Genomic DNA, 15,707 nt, shown 5'->3' with positions numbered 1-15,707 from the left:
TCTTTTTAATCCAAGTCATCATCAGTCACACCTTACGCTCTCATGCTTTGACAGGTTATAAATGTCAAAAAGCTTTGCTAAAGACATCTTTCACATGTTCCTGCCTTATCAGTGGCATGTTAGCGTTAAAAGAATCCATCGTTTCTAACATTTTACATTTTGCAATTGAAAAGGAAAAGAGCAGTGGAGAGGACTCGGGACTGTGAATGAGCTAGTGACATTGTGCTTAACGTACATTAATTTTTCTTAAATCTTACCTGTAATTTGAGTACATATAATCAGGGAAGAAAATATTGTGAGAATCTGGCTTTTTTATTTTGGTACATTTTGTCAAGGATTCTGACAATATTGTCCACATGCATTTTTAGGGAACAAGATGATCATTATTTCTTGTGCTAATTAGCTAACCCTATAGAAATTATTTTTTCTCCACCTTACTCAAATTTTAGTCTTGTTACTTACCTCCAGTCCACTGGCAACTTTACTTAGCTGAAAGCAGAAGCAACAGTTAAAAGATGGTTGCCAGACAGGTCTCATATTGGAAGCACAGCAGTGGGAGGGGAAGTTACATAATGCTTTACAACCCGTGCCTCACGGTCTTTATACACTGAATTTTTGAAACCCTTATTATGTTGCCATCATGTTAGGCTAAATGGAAGAAGTTTCCCATGTTTAAAAATTGCATCACTTTTCACATCTGAAAAATATATCTACCCTATCTAATTCACGTTATGTAACCATTTCTTTCAGGAACTTAAATGTGGCGTATTTGGAAGCGGGGCTCAGTGGAGGCTTTCAATTATCCGTGTAGTCTTCCTGAGCAGTTGTTCCAGGAACAGAGGCATCAGTGTAAATTCAAAACCGATGGCTCTTGACCTTTTGTCTATTTGAGTAAGATTTTCTGACCTGGCAGAATTCCTTAAGAATCAGCATGGACGCAACCAGCGGCGGCAGGAGTCCCACCCCCTCCTCCTGTGTATCCCCTCAGTCATTAAATGCTCCCTCACCCTCAGATCATCACAACCAGATGAGCTCAAGGCTGAATGTCAACTGTGCCTGATGAAGCATTAAAAAAAACCCTGATTTTGAGTTATTTTCTTTGAAGCCATTCAGTTCTTTCAGAGATATTTTGTGTCAAATGAAACATCTTAAAATTTCTTTATTTTCATTGTTGCATAAAAGTGATACTTTATAACTATGAATGGCAACATGTGAACTTTAAGGCTTTTAAATCCAGGCTCCGCAGGTCTGTTCAGGATTCTGATCATACACAGTAATGAGGAAGTTATTGTTTATGGAAATCTAGTTAAAAAAAACTCCGATCCATAGTCCTCTCATTTTCAAAATAGACATTATTTGTGATCTTTAAATGCCATTTAATCATGTTTACAACCCAACTCACTGGGTTAAGTTGAATATTTATGATTCAAGGCTACCAGCCAACCTGCTGTACTTTGTACTCTTGAACTCTTCTTCTATGAGAAACTGTGACTGACACACAATTACACAAGGATTGCCTACATAACTAAAAGTGGGTAAAAACGTCTACGACTCTTAGACCTACATTAAACAAGAACCACAGGGAACAGATATCTGGATAAAGTTGTTCAGAATTTTTTTCTTTCTTTCTGTTTTTTAGGATTGGCCATGCCGCCCACGTTGACGAAAAGTATCAATAAAGTTGCTTTGCTGTGTATAAGCTTCTGCTTCCTTGAGGTTTTATTGTGGGGGAGATCAAAAACCACATTACATAACCATAACATAACTACGCTCAGTAATTTCTTCTGAGAAACGTTTTCTAGAACTACTAATTCACGGTGCCAGAAATGCACTGCACATTTTCAGTTGTAGAAGGTGTAACAATAAATATTTAGCAGTTGCTTAATTTACTCTTTATGTTGACATTTTTAGCAAAGCACGCAAGTTGGGAATGGAAAACAATCTGACCAAATGATTCCCCTGCATGCAAACCCAACCACTTGGAGGCAGAGCCAGTCTTTCCCTGCAAAAACCCCAAATTTCCATCTGAAACTAAGTATTCAGTATGCGTGTGTATGTGTTGCATAACTTCAGTAATCCAGCAGAAAGTCCTCTTTTAGCTGCCTAGTTTCATGCGGCCTAAAACTTAAACTCACAGAACCGTCAGTGAAGATTTGATTTTCTGCATTTTTTAAGAGAGCATTGACTTGAGAGTTGAACTTACTAACAAAAGAATATGATGTCTTCCAAAAGTATTCATAGTTCTTGATCTCGTCCACATGTTTGCACATTCCAGTCAGAAACATCTATTTATTTGAATTCAGCCGTCTTGAGTCTATACACTATAGTATTCCCTTTTTGCTGCAGGTGTAGAGGAAAGTCTTTTGGGGTTTCTTCTGGTTGTATTTCAGAAATGGTTGCCAATTTTTTTTTGCTTTTCTAAACAAAATCTTTTAAGCCTTGATCCCAGCCATCCTGTGCTTGTTCTCTTGTATCAGATTTTCCTCCAGTTAGCTACATCCATCTTGATAAAAGAGCTCCCAATGCATGATGCTGCCACTACCATGCTTTGGTTGCTGATGTAGGCTGATGCTATTTGCCCAGAGCAACTTCTTGCACATAATGGCTTTCGTCTGACCAATCATCCACAAAGCCCAATCTTTTAAAGTACTAAACTGGTAGTTTTTCTGTGAATAGATTCTTCCACCTGAGCTGTGGCTCTCTACAGCTCCTCAGGGTCCCTGGACCATTGTTGGCTTCTATTCCAACTAATCATCTGATCTGTCCGTTTAGGTGAACACACATTTTTCAGTAGATGTGCAGCAGTGCATACTTGTCGCCTTCATGCCTCACTGTTCAGATTTGTAAAAATTGTAAAACCTTTTATTCTTTACCTTACGCTTCACAACTATGAGCCGATTTGTGATGGCCTGTGTAGAATATCTAAATCATACAGTGACGTTTGTGATTGTAATGTGACAAAAGGGTAAACTATTCACATGTCGCAAAGTCCTGTCAACAAGAAGATGTTCTAAACCAGGGGTGCCAAAGTCATTTTCAATTTTGTCCACATCAAGATCGTGAGCGTCCTCAAATGAACGACTGAGGCAGAATGCATTAAGAAGGTTAACTAATAACTAAAATACTGTAACTTTCTCTGCATTCAGTCTTTATAAAAATTAAACATTTAACATTGAAGTCATTTGACATTATAAAAACTGATTTGATTTGACTAACAAAATAACATTTAAGCACACTGTTGAGAAGTTTTATCAAGGTAAGGTTTATCAACTAAAGGGCCACAGAAATAGTTATGACGGCCAGATGTGGCCTGCAGGCTTTGAGTTTGACACACGTTCTAAACCGCACTTGGTGTGATTGCTGATGAGTGTGAGAAAACGTTTAGTATTTTGGAAGGGACCATTGAATTTTGAATATTGTGGGAAAAAGTTTGGGCTGATTTCTTTAGAGTATTTTTGCACTTCCATTTTGACCTGGTTTTAAGAAGCTAAACTGAATTACGCTCACCATTTACCCAATGCTTTTTCAAAGAAGCTGCAGCGGCTGTGAAACATGGCTGTGGTTAAGAGACGACTATTTTCTCGGCTATATTTTTTGGTGTTCTGTCACATATGAAGCATGCCTGGAAACTTGTCATCAATCAGTTGCAAATCAAAGGCCACTAAAATGAATCGGGAACACACTGTTTCGGAACCAGTCTTAAAATAGAACAACAGAGCAAGCAAAGTAATAGCTGAAACCACAGTCCTAATTGTCTTCAGGCTTTTCCTGGGCCTCTATAGCTATTGGCATGCTGGCTCTACAGCCAGATTGAATTTTTCCTTTGCGGTTGAAGCTGTTTTTGCTATTAACATGAGTGTGATTAAACTGGAGCACTGCTTTCTGTAAATAACCCTGAAGCCTCTTTCACTGATAGACTGACCAGAAGTATTTTGTGTGAAACAGCCAATAAAGGCCTGACTGTTTCCTCTTTGTTAAATAATTAATGCAGCTCTCATTTAAAACTGCACACCCATCCTGCCTATAGTGGAATTCAGAAAGCGACTGAAAGCAGAGGATGCATTGATCTGGACCATCAGCTGCACAGCCAAGCAGTTATTCTGTCACAGAGCACCTGAAGGAGACCACAGATTTTAATCGGCAGTGATGAGTCTCAGGCCAGAAGTCACCTTGTTTTCAGCAGTAGATGGATACGAGTCTAGTCTTCACATCAGGGAAGCCACAGCATATCTGGTTACTCACAGGCTGCCAGCTCGACTGAAGGGAAATAGCTACTAGTACAAAGTGTTTTTCCCCTCCTCTGCAGATTCCAGTCCATGGGCAAACTAGCCATTATTACTTCACTATCATTAGTGGTTGTGCTGTTTTTGACGTTTGGGCGGGGAAAACACTTACATAACGATTAAAAACAATGACTAAGAGTACGAAATGCGTCTTTTTCAAGTCTGATGAGACGACCTCAAGTTGCTTATTTTTGCAGGAGGTACCATGTGTGGCTAACTGCGCTACAGTGTTGGGCAAAAGTATTCATATTTTGTCAGAAACAGTTTTGTTTTGACATGTGAAAGATCAACGCAAAGGAAACTTTGAGATGAACATAATACATTATTTTCAAATTGTTCAAATGCGGAAAGGATGGCGTGTCTTTTTTAATCGGGTACCCCCAAATGTTATGAAACTCACTGAAACCAGTGAGTTTCAGTGAAACTCACTGACATGAATGCATGTTTATGAATCAACATGCATTCATGTTGATTCATAAAATCAACATGAATGCCGTCAAGAACAAACACCATTAAGACGAACAAGGAACATAGCAGGTATGTCTGGGATAAAGGTGTGGAGAATTTTAAAACAGGGTTGCCTTATAGTATTTGTCAGATATTGGGACAACTCTCAATTAAGAATCTCTCTTTCACAAATGTTGAAAGAAAATCAAAAGTATTCCCTGCATGGTTGCTCAAAATCCAGTTAGGACCCATGCGTGACAAGGGGTGCTTTAGCAATGCGAGACTAAATTTGAACTTTTCTGACATACATGCCATGTGTGGAATAAAGCCAACACACTGAAAACACCATGTGCAGCAGCATAATGCTGTGGCCATGCTTTGCCTTAGCAGGGGCAGGTGATGTAATCAGCAGATGGCAAGATGGATGGAGACTGGGAGAACAATATGGTAGAGGCTGTAAGACTTAAAATAGGCCCAAAGAAATTAACACAAGAAATTCCTTCCGTGCTGTGCTTAGAAATTTGTAAGCATTTAAAAAATATGTTTAAAATGTTTTACTTCAGGAAAAAGATTATTGGGATTTCAGTGGATTTCATGTCTCACCCTATTAAGTGCCCTCAAGCAAAAACTGGTAAAAATCTAAGTGCTAGCTGGTGAAAGCTCAACTTACACCTATTTAGGTTTCATGAAGACGACAGGACAAACTGTATACAATTTGTTAGCAGTTAAAAAAATAATGCTTCATCTCATTAGGATGGAATTATGAGCCAAAGACCAACAACATGATATATTATGTAAACATACGGTTTATTGCAACTGTGCAGTTGTATCCAAAAATTACAGTGGTCAACTGTTTCAGGGATACTTTATAGCAACAAAATCGTAATTTTTACAAAACACAAACAAAATTTAGCACTAGCTACGAAGAAGACTTCTCCCTGTGAAGTTTTACACATGGTCCTCATTTGGTTAGCTTTTGTTGCCGTGTGAAAATACGTCTTTGGTAGCTGGGGGAAAAAAAACCGACAACAATAACCAAAGTCTTGTCAGAAATGCGATCATCGCTCACAGGCACTGTTGTCGTGCCATTGTTTTCAAGTTGCCATCTGAATAAGGAAGGAGACCATATACTGGACGGCACTACCTACAAACAAAAGGAGTGCATAGGCTGCTAGAAACGCAGCTGTCTGCTTGCAAACCATCCTAACAGTATTTACCTCAGAGACATTTCATCTGTATGTACATTGTAGTTTTCCTGCGAGTTAAACAAACAAAATGGCAGATATGGACGGACCTGTAACAAAGACAGCTTCTGAAAGCCTAGTACACTGCTCTTATTGTACAAAACAACTGATTTTTGTTCTGAATTTAACAAAAACAGAAGATAAAGCAGAATTAATTTCACCCCCATAAGCAGCAAGCCCCGACAGCAAACAATACGAGTCTACATGTTTTATGAGATATTACAGTATTCTGTTAGTTTACTGCAGCAGTTCATCAGCTTAGATGGAGAACATCGCGTTGACCTCCACCTTTGTAGCCTTAGCTTATCCTGTGCATTTTCCTTGTTATGCTTAGGATGGACAGGAACATGGCAGCAATACACTGTAGGTAGATCAAAAGTCTGTATGTGTCTGAAATGTGCGGTTGGAAGTCCATTAAAGTATTTTGAGATGAGGTGAATCCACACCAATGGGGCTGTTCTTGTTGAGACTTGGAGAACTGTCTCAGATGGGTCTCCTCTGGGTCATGAGGGAGCGAAGTCCCAGCACTTTCCAGGTTAGCGCCTGCAGGGCAAGCCCAATCAACACCTCCTTGCTCCCCCCACTTCCTCAACAGAGGAAAAAAGGACGGTGCTTTGCTGGAAGAGTTTGGCTAGGGAGGGAAATCCCCCACCCTCTGTCTAGGCTAGTCTGCCCTTTCTATGCTCAACACTCATGCCTACGAAGAGAGACTACGACAAAGAGCTGGATGGTACACAGGATGGGCCTGACATGGCACCAGTTTTAGAGCGTCTCTAGTTCTGGTTTTGTGCTCATCAGTATCAACAGTTCATTCGAGTCCCATCAATCATTTACAGCACCGATGATTCTTCTTCGATGTCCCGAAGGGGTCTCGGTGGCGGCGATTTGGTAACGCTTGCGTTCAAAAACGAGGTCCACGACTGTAAAGACAAAGTGGCTCTGCCCGCCCCAAGGCAGAGCCACTTATACAGCAGAGCCAGTGCTGTGGCTACAGCTCTGCTGCTGGTGCTGTGGCGCTGGGGTCACCTGGACGTTCTGATTATCCAAGAGCACATCTGTCGGGATGCGGGACTGGAACTTCTCCAGCTGCTCCGGACTGGCCAGGTTCTTAAGCAGGTAGTTCTCCCTCTCAAGCTGGTTGTTCTTCTCTGCTAGCTCCTTTATCTGCTCCTTGAGGATTTCCACCTCCTCACGCACCGCGTACATCAAGTGGTTCTTGACAAGATCCTGTCATTCGAAAAACAAGAGATGGATCAGACTCAGAATAGGCATGGAAAAGAAAATCTTGCAAGACGAATGAGTTTATCGCAGAACTGATGCATGCATTTGGTTCGCCTGTTGATTTTCTCCTCAGTTTTTCTGAAGGGTATTATTACAATTAAGTTTGCATATTATGAACCATGTCATTTCTAAGTATTGTCTTTTTTCTCCCAGGACTTGTCTTCAACCTCTGAGACGGCAGGAAAAACATGTCTGTACTTGTTCCTCACATCAGGGGGTTCCCACTACTTTTATTCATAATTAGTTTTAGATATTATTTCTTGCAGATGCCAGTGATCCTAAATGCCCCAAAAATAATCATTCTAGGAAAAAGGTCACGAGCTTATTTACAGGGATAAACAGCCCATATGATGTGATGAATGAATTCTCTAGGTCAGACTGATTGCACTGTCATGCCGTGTCCTGTATAGCCCCAGCCATTACAGTTTGTCCTAAAAGATGCATGAGTCTACTGTATAACCTTTCTGCATGCATTAGCATTGTGTTTGGTGTTCATTCTCTGCTTACCATGGCCTGCTCGATCTTGTTGTCAATGGCCACCACGCTAGCACCAGAGGCACTGCAAACAAGAAGAAGAGAGAGTCGTAAATTAACAGCTCATAAACACACTGATAACTTCACATGCACTGCTCCTTCCTGACGTCACGCCTCTGACGCGGGGGAAATAAAAAGCTCCCAGAACAGAAAGGGAAAGAGATCATCACCCTGCTGTAATCTGAGATGGGCTTTTGTTAAGCGTGAACTGCACGAAGAAGTTTGACTCTCTCCAGATCGAGTACAATCTAATAAGAGTCACTGCGTCGTAAACAGCGCCAGCTGACGACACGCAAATAGTGGCGAGGTTGAGCTTTCAAAGAGTTTGTAGCAGTAAACAGTAACAGAGGGCGGCTCGGGGATTACAACAAACCCGCGTCGGTTCAGTTTCATTCAAGCGCTAATCGACAAAATGTACCTGTTGTCAAGTTTGACCGAAACGACGTCTCCTCCGAGCAGCGAGGAGAAGAAAGAGATGGAGAAGTTGTGAAGCTGGTAGACTGCCACCTCCATCGGAGTCTTGGCGAACATCTCCGTGCTCATGTTGAGGACCACACTCGTTTGGATGATGCTTCTCGCCACGATTGCGACTTGGTCGGTCACCGAAGTGAGCCAATAAGCGAGGATCCGGTTGGGAGGATTCGGTTTGTTTGGTTCGTCGAGTTAGTAGCGCTGCACTGACTCCTCTTGCTCTCTATCAAGCCTTAGAGCTCAGTGCTGTGTCGGGGTTATATGTCAAGCTTCGCCGGTTTGTTCGAGCGACTGTCTGTTGCTATTTCTGCCCCCAGCCTGTATTTGTAAGACTGGTTTCGTGACGCAAGCATAAATTATGCAAATTAGCTTTAGGGCGGGAGGGAGTGGAGAGGAGGAGGCAGAGCTTCTGTTGCCTTCCAGGACCATCAGAAGAAAGAAATCACTAATGAGCCATATTTTTGGGTTCTGATAAATACACCCCCTCCTCTGCTTTTACATAATGCAACAGGGCACATTTTGTTCTGTACGGTTCATCAAGTGTCTAATTCGCCCCAATATATTTTGATATGTATATAAGCTGTTTTATGAGGATCTGTTCACAGTAATTTTCCTTCTAATGATTGCTTAAAATGGAACAGGGACAAAACGATCACACATGATTGAGTGTGAAATGTTTCAAATCCTACAGAAAGGTACTTCATAAGCATTTTTCACATTGGATAGTGGATATCCGGTGCATGTTTTATTTGCACTCTGAAACTTTTCACTTGTTCTTGGGAGCCAAATGACACAAGCAAAATCCACTGCAATTTTAAAGTGTAATCAGGGTAATCAATGCATTATCGTATTTTTATGCAACACGTCAGTTCTTACACAGAGCAACGGCTTTCACTAAAAGACGAAGCAACCTCCTGGCGAACGACTCCTAATATGAGGCTTTGAACGCAGCATCGCAAGTGCCCCGCTGCTGAACTTCGGTTCTTTTTCAAACGCAGATGCATGGATGCATTTAACCCACAGACCGAGATGTGCTCCAATTCTAACCAGCCTAACAAAAAAAAGAAAATGAACCTTTGCATATGCGTAAACAATGTGCTGCCTTTGTAAACGAACGCTTGATTTGATCAAATGTCCCATGCGCTGCACATTCGTCTTAATGAAATCTGATTCTCACGTGAATTGGACAATAAAATAGGGTATTTGTTAGAAGTCCTTTTATGTTTTAGCTGATTAGATTTTCACTGATTTGCTCATGTGAGCTTCTTGTCACGGTGTTATTGATTCGCTGTGTGCAGAAATTGTTGTCGTCGGTGTGATTCCGTGATAACTTGGTATAGCAATGACAGCATGTCGTCCCCGGGCCTTGACCTACAAATTGTTTATCAAAAAGGTCTTTGGTGTGTTCTGCACCATCCAAGCACGTGCTCACCTACACTTTATTTAGGTATTTTTTCCATATAGTTTGATGAATTTCCTCAATTTAACTCTGAACTCGATCGCCCTCTAGTGGTGAGAAAGTAAGTTACACTATATACACTATAATGTACATAACACAGTCTTCATTTTTCCATGTGGGTTTTTTCCAGTCATCCTTCGGCACCCAGTTTCAACTTGCTTTTCCATCCTCCTTTTTAGAGCTATTAATACATTTACCTTGTAATGTTTATATGTCACACACTGCTGGAATTATATTTCTAAAGAGTACAACAAAAACATCAGGGATATATTAGTGATGTAAATAAAGGTTATTATGTCTGCAACAATCATCTCTATAACTGTGCAAACTATAAATAATCACTCAACAAGCCCTGCTCCCTGTTGCATGACCTTCTGCACTTCTGGTAGCATTTTGAACTTGTTACCACATGTGACGCAATTGCTCTAAGTCTCCTCCAAACTGTAATAAACAGATTGTGGGCAGCAGTACATGCTGATATAGCACACAAAATGTCAACATATTTTTTTTTCCACTGAGCAACACCTGAATGTGTTGTTAAATGTGTTTATGATCTCTGCAAAGTTGAACAGAATTTACGTCACAGCTTACAACTCTGTGTACTCTTTTGTTGGTGTACTTTAGTGATACTGTATCAATTATGAGCCGGAAATGTTTGTTTGGAACACCTCTAGGTAAAACATTTTGTTCTACTACACAAGGAAGAACATTCAAAGTTATTCAGTAACTTCCGTGGAATTTTTCCTCTGAAGTCTGAGAGCCTTACATTTTTACTCTTTCATATCTAATTGACTATAATCAGGTAATACAATAATTTAATATTTTGTTAAATTAATCAGTAGTAAAGCCCATACAGTCAGAAGAAAATGACTACATTTACAGAAATATGTATACCCTCTTAACTTATAAGTAACGAGTGGAAAGAAAATAAAACTTTGTTTTTTAATTTTGTCAACAAAAACAATTCCGAAAGATGTTATTTGTTCTGCCTCCTGAATCAATATTTTGGCTCAAATTACAGCTGCAGGAACTGTACACATCAAGAGGCACACATTTTTGTGCCGTTCCTTTTTCAAAATACTTCAAACTTATTCTAGGTCTGGACTTTGACTGGGCCATTCTAAGGCATAACTATGTTTTGTCCAAAATCCTCATCACATGTAATTCTGTCTGTATGTTTAACTCCATTTATCTTCCCATCTACTCTGAGCTTGATGCTGCTGCCAGTATCATAGATAACAAGGTTGGTGTGTTCAGGATGATACTGTTTATTTTTTTTCAAGCACACATAACATTTTGCATGGTTTCTAGCAAGTTTTGGTCTTCTCAATCCACCTTATTTAAAATGTTTATCATTTTCTAATTACAAACTGTGATTGGCGAGAAGCACAAGCACTAACTTGGGATTGAGCACTACTTTGTAGACAACTGCAAACTTTAACACTGTTCCATAATGGACAGATTGTCAAATTATGCAACTATTGGATGACGTATCACTAAATTCTGCCCTCTGAGCAACAGATTTCTGCTACTCCTCCAGAATTATTGTGGACCTCATTGCTGCTTCTCTGATTAATACTCTCCTCTCTTCAACTCCCATGCTAGTTTGCTGTGCTCCTTGTTTTTTGTGACGTTGTTTGGTCACTGACATTGCACAAAACACCTGCTTGGCCTTCACAGAACAACTGTATTTCTGCCAAGAAAAAAACTACAAACACATTGATTCTATTACTACTTGGATGACCTTGTAAAGCAGCTGACTGACTGCACTAGACTTTATTTAACAGGAACAAAATGAAAGTAATGAAATAGAAGTGCACACAACACTTTTCAGACTGTTATTTGTGAAAAACATATTTAATAATTTATGTCACTTGTACTTCAGTATTGTGATCTATTTTGTTTTGGGGGAAAAAAACAAATAAGTTTAATTCAAGTGTGTGGTTGTAGGATGATAAAATTATGAAAAATGTGAAGGGTATGAATGCGTGTACAAGTTCTTTTTGGCAGGAGTCGCACTTCTAGCTAGGCGGAAATTCAGTCTTCAAAACATGTCTTATTTGGTGATCAAAAAGACTTATTTCATTCCTTTGCCTCCTTTCACTCTAAGTTTCAGAAAAATAGTGAAACAAATCTTGACAACAATATGTTTTTCACTGCATAAACAACTTCATTTAGCTTGCCAGCAGCTTGTTTCTAAACAGTTTTATGTGCCACATAGACATAATTTTGTTCCTTCTTAGTAGCTGAAGTGGCTCATATTTCTGATAAACCATTGGTGCCTGATCACATTTGATGCATGCCAGCATCATTCAGTGAGTCACATTACAGCCAGACCACAGTTTCCATCAGATGTCCAGAGTTCCAAAGCCAAACATGTTATAAAATATTGTTCATATGCAATAATGACTGAAGAAGAAAGAGAGCGAGTCATGTTGCCAACTGTTAAGCTCAAGCAACATTTCTGAGTCTTGACACACCAGTTTCAAGATGTACGCATCAGTAACTGCCAGAAACGCAAACTGTTAAGTCAACAGAAGATGTAAGCAAATAAACAAAAACAGGCACATTGTTTTGAGCTTGCTTTCTGGTCATCTTCCTCTCGTTTTCCATAAGTTTGTTATGTATGCCGTAGTGAAAGTGTGGTCCAACAATGTGGATAATCGCCACAGGCTGCAGCCAGAGGCTATCTCAAAGGAAGCTGATCTCAAAGGAAGCTGTCCATGTGGGCAACAACACTAGCTACAAACACTGAATACTAAATGGTCTCCTCAAACCAGCACACCCACAGGCAGTCATTACCACATCTCTTTCAGTCTTCTGAGCAACAAATAACAAGAAGGTTTGGGATTTTAACATTTCTATTGAGACATGTTATTAAATTTAACAAACTGTCAATATCTGTCATTTATTCAGAAATATTCTCTCTAGCAAAATGTCGTGCAGAAGATACAGAATATTTGATTTAACATGACAGGACTGGCATTGTAATTGAGTGTCCTTTACTACTAATGCTACATAGATAAACAAGAAAATGTGCACATTTGTTTTATTAATGCAGCACAATTTTAGAAATTAATAAGAGCTAATTTTATATTATAAATTATAATATTATACTATAATATTATTATAATATAGAAATTAATATTTTTAGAAAATAATATGAATTCAGCATTCATTAGTGTGGCAACAGAACACTAAGCTACAGTCATATTGTTATTTATACGTATATAAAAATGATGTTACATGGAACAAAGGTGAGGAACTTATGCAGAATTTTTTTTAATGCCATCTGTCACTTCTGAATTATGTGTGCTTCTTTTGATAAACCTCTGTTCTGAATAGTGCATGTGTACTGGAACCAAGAGTGTGGCATTTAGTGTTCTGCTGTGATCGGACTCAGTTTGTTGCTTTTGCCTTTCTGTCATCATTTCTTTTTAGTAATTATTTCATATTATAATTTAGTCACTGATCAGATACCTAAGTCACATTTACGTAAATTCAGTTGCGGCGATGCCTACCAGTTTTGACTCTCCCTAAAATAAACTACGACAGTTTGGCCTATTAGGTGATCACATTATAAGTTCTACAGGGTTAAGTAATAGGGCAAAGCTGGTCTTATTCAAATAGAAGGCAGGTACCTAATATTGTATCAGGGTACAACAATGTGCCTGATATTAGAGTTGCATGATATTAGGAAAACGTTTGATATGTGATAATACTGGATAGCGTTGCAGTATCAATATGACTTGCGAAAAACATTTAATTAAAAAGCGTTAATGTCTTTCTAGTTGGGGTTCAAAAAGAACATAGATCCCAGAAAATAAGTAGATTATCCAGCAATTGGAAAAAATGGTAATCTATTATTTCCTTCTTAACAACAAGGTGTTATTGAAAAAGTTACTCCTGCCTGGCATCTGCTATTTTGGCAGTAAAACAACTTAGCTGGTTAGGGCAACTTTTATGTTGCATTAAACAACTGTTACCAAGAGGCTTACAGAGCTTTAATGCAAGATAGTTAAGTAATTATATTGACACCTTTGCTGTCCGATTAATATACTGGGACAGTATGCATGACAGTATGCATGTCCCAGTAATATACGGATAAGGTAAATGTACAGTGCAATCCTACCTGGTATAAAGAATACTAAGTTATTTATTTCTGCTCTTTAACTGGAATAAAATCTATGTTGTTTTAGTAAAAAAGGAAGACAGAAAATATCCACCCACAACTCAAGATCTCTCAGTCGCTGACAAATTACACATCTTCCGCTCCATTCATGTCCTAATCTGTCTTTGTCACTGTTACTCTCATGGCACCATCATGCCAAATGTCCTGCTCGAAACAAGACAAATTACTTTCCCCTCCTGTGCTGTCCTCACTTACCGGCGATCCGGTCTCTTGAAGAGACTCGGTGAGTATGGGGGAGAGTAGCTCACAGTTCTGTCTGGAAAGCTGAAAGGGAAATGCGGATGATAATAAAAGAATCTCTGAGGTGGCTCGATCACCTGAAGAGGAGTCACAATCCTAGGAGAGGGTGGCCTTGCCCCAGAAGAGGCAACTCCAGTGGGACACGTATGGGACTGTCCCATCGTGGTGTTAGTGACTGTCAGGGCTGTGAGAGGCTCTTGGTCGTTTTCACACTGTTCTGTGAGTGTTTGTACCCGGCAACTGTTTCCTCAGGGCACAAAGAGGCAATTGAGCAATGACGAGACCTCTGGCTCTGCAGCCATGGCTCTGAGTGCCATGCTCAGACTGATACTTGTATGATGTGACTCCAGTCTAGTGGAATACAATAGTCCTAGACACCCAGCGAGGGTGACAGTTCTTTGAATTGGGGCCAATTGCTTCATGTATGCAATGCTGGAGTATCTCTCTCAGGCAGACAAAAGAAGATACTTTCTCAAATTGCAGCTTCAGAAAGCAACTGCCATGCCGGTCTCTGTACTGAATTTTAACAGTAGTACTAAAGCTCGCTCAAAGTCCATGTAAATATCTCAAGCTTATCAAGAACCTTCTGGAAAACTGAAATTGGTCAAACAACAGCTGACATATCGAAATTTGTTTGCAAGCAAAAGCAAGCTGAGACAGATTAATGACACTAATTGACTGTTATGTAACATTTTATATTATGTATGTGGTGTTAAGGAAATCCTTCTAAGTTCTGGGTTTGCCCGATGCATAAATCCTCTTTTGTCATCGGGGATATACTTGTTTGGAGAGTCACTGCTATGGAAAAAGAGCTCTAAGCAGCATTACTAAGCCAGTCTTGATTTGACAAATTGTACGCCTCTTTCCAGTTTGACAGCTTTGCATAAATATCTCACATCTCATTTTAAGCTTAATCCTGTCTGCTGGCAAGAATGTTGTGACATTTGACATCTCAACTGCAGTGCAGATAAGTCTGCTGATAAAGTAATGTAAAGCTAAATTTTCCATTCCGTGGATCACGTGTCAGATTTCTAGAAGCATCCTGTAATAATCTTTTAAACTATTCATTTTAAAATTTGAGGTAATTTACAATTACAAAAAAAGATCAGTAGCACTAAACAAACACTTTTGTTTTATTGACGCCTAAGCTTCATTGCCATATGAAAGCTGGGTAATATTTTTTTATTTCCTTGTACTTGCTGAGTTTCACAGTCACTCAGTTCAGCCAGTTCTTGTAGAGTAGCCATCATACTGAACTCAAGTTAATATTTATTATATCCACCTGTATTGAGTCTAGTTTTTAAAAGTGTAACTAACCCCCCTCTGATAGCTAAACCTCGCCCTGGTAGATTTTGAAAAATTACAGCGAAGTGGGCGAAGCCAAGAGACACTGCGAAGCGTGGAGGTGAGCGGGGGGAGGTGAGTGGGGTTGTTGTCAACTTAACCTATGTTGAGAAAAATTATTATTTTGAGTGTTTAACACAGTTTAAACCTTTTAGAACCAATTTCTTAAGTTTGAACAGGTTTCTGTTAGTGATTTGAAACAAATACTATTG

At 39.5% G+C, this 15,707-nt stretch overlaps 1 protein-coding gene across 3 annotated transcripts in view; it reads right to left on the bottom strand.

The window, feature by feature from the left end:
• Positions 1 to 5,516: 5,516 nt before the first annotated feature.
• The window catches only part of tsc22d3 (TSC22 domain family, member 3), a 42,869-nt gene continuing 32,678 nt past the window's right edge, over positions 5,517 to 15,707 (bottom strand). Inside the window, exons 1-3 of one of the 3 annotated variants that reach the window (XM_008420365.2) lie at positions 14,107 to 14,348; positions 7,763 to 7,814; positions 5,517 to 7,201 (exon numbers count right to left, since the gene is read on the bottom strand). In XM_008420365.2, coding sequence (XP_008418587.1) covers positions 6,938 to 7,201; positions 7,763 to 7,814; positions 14,107 to 14,312 — 522 coding nt within the window. In that variant the 5' untranslated portion in view covers positions 14,313 to 14,348 and the 3' untranslated portion in view covers positions 5,517 to 6,937. Of the gene's footprint in view, positions 7,202 to 7,762; positions 7,815 to 8,207; positions 8,615 to 14,106; positions 14,349 to 15,707 lie in introns of those variants that run through there. The other 2 variants (XM_008420366.2, XM_008420364.2) reach the window with 2 other exon arrangements.

The sequence above is a fragment of the Poecilia reticulata genome, linkage group LG10, assembly GCF_000633615.1.
Source record: "Poecilia reticulata strain Guanapo linkage group LG10, Guppy_female_1.0+MT, whole genome shotgun sequence".
Lineage (NCBI taxonomy): Eukaryota > Metazoa > Chordata > Actinopteri > Cyprinodontiformes > Poeciliidae > Poecilia > Poecilia reticulata.
The sequence above is the reverse complement of the archived record's forward strand: the minus strand, read 5'-3'. Positions and strand labels throughout refer to the sequence as shown.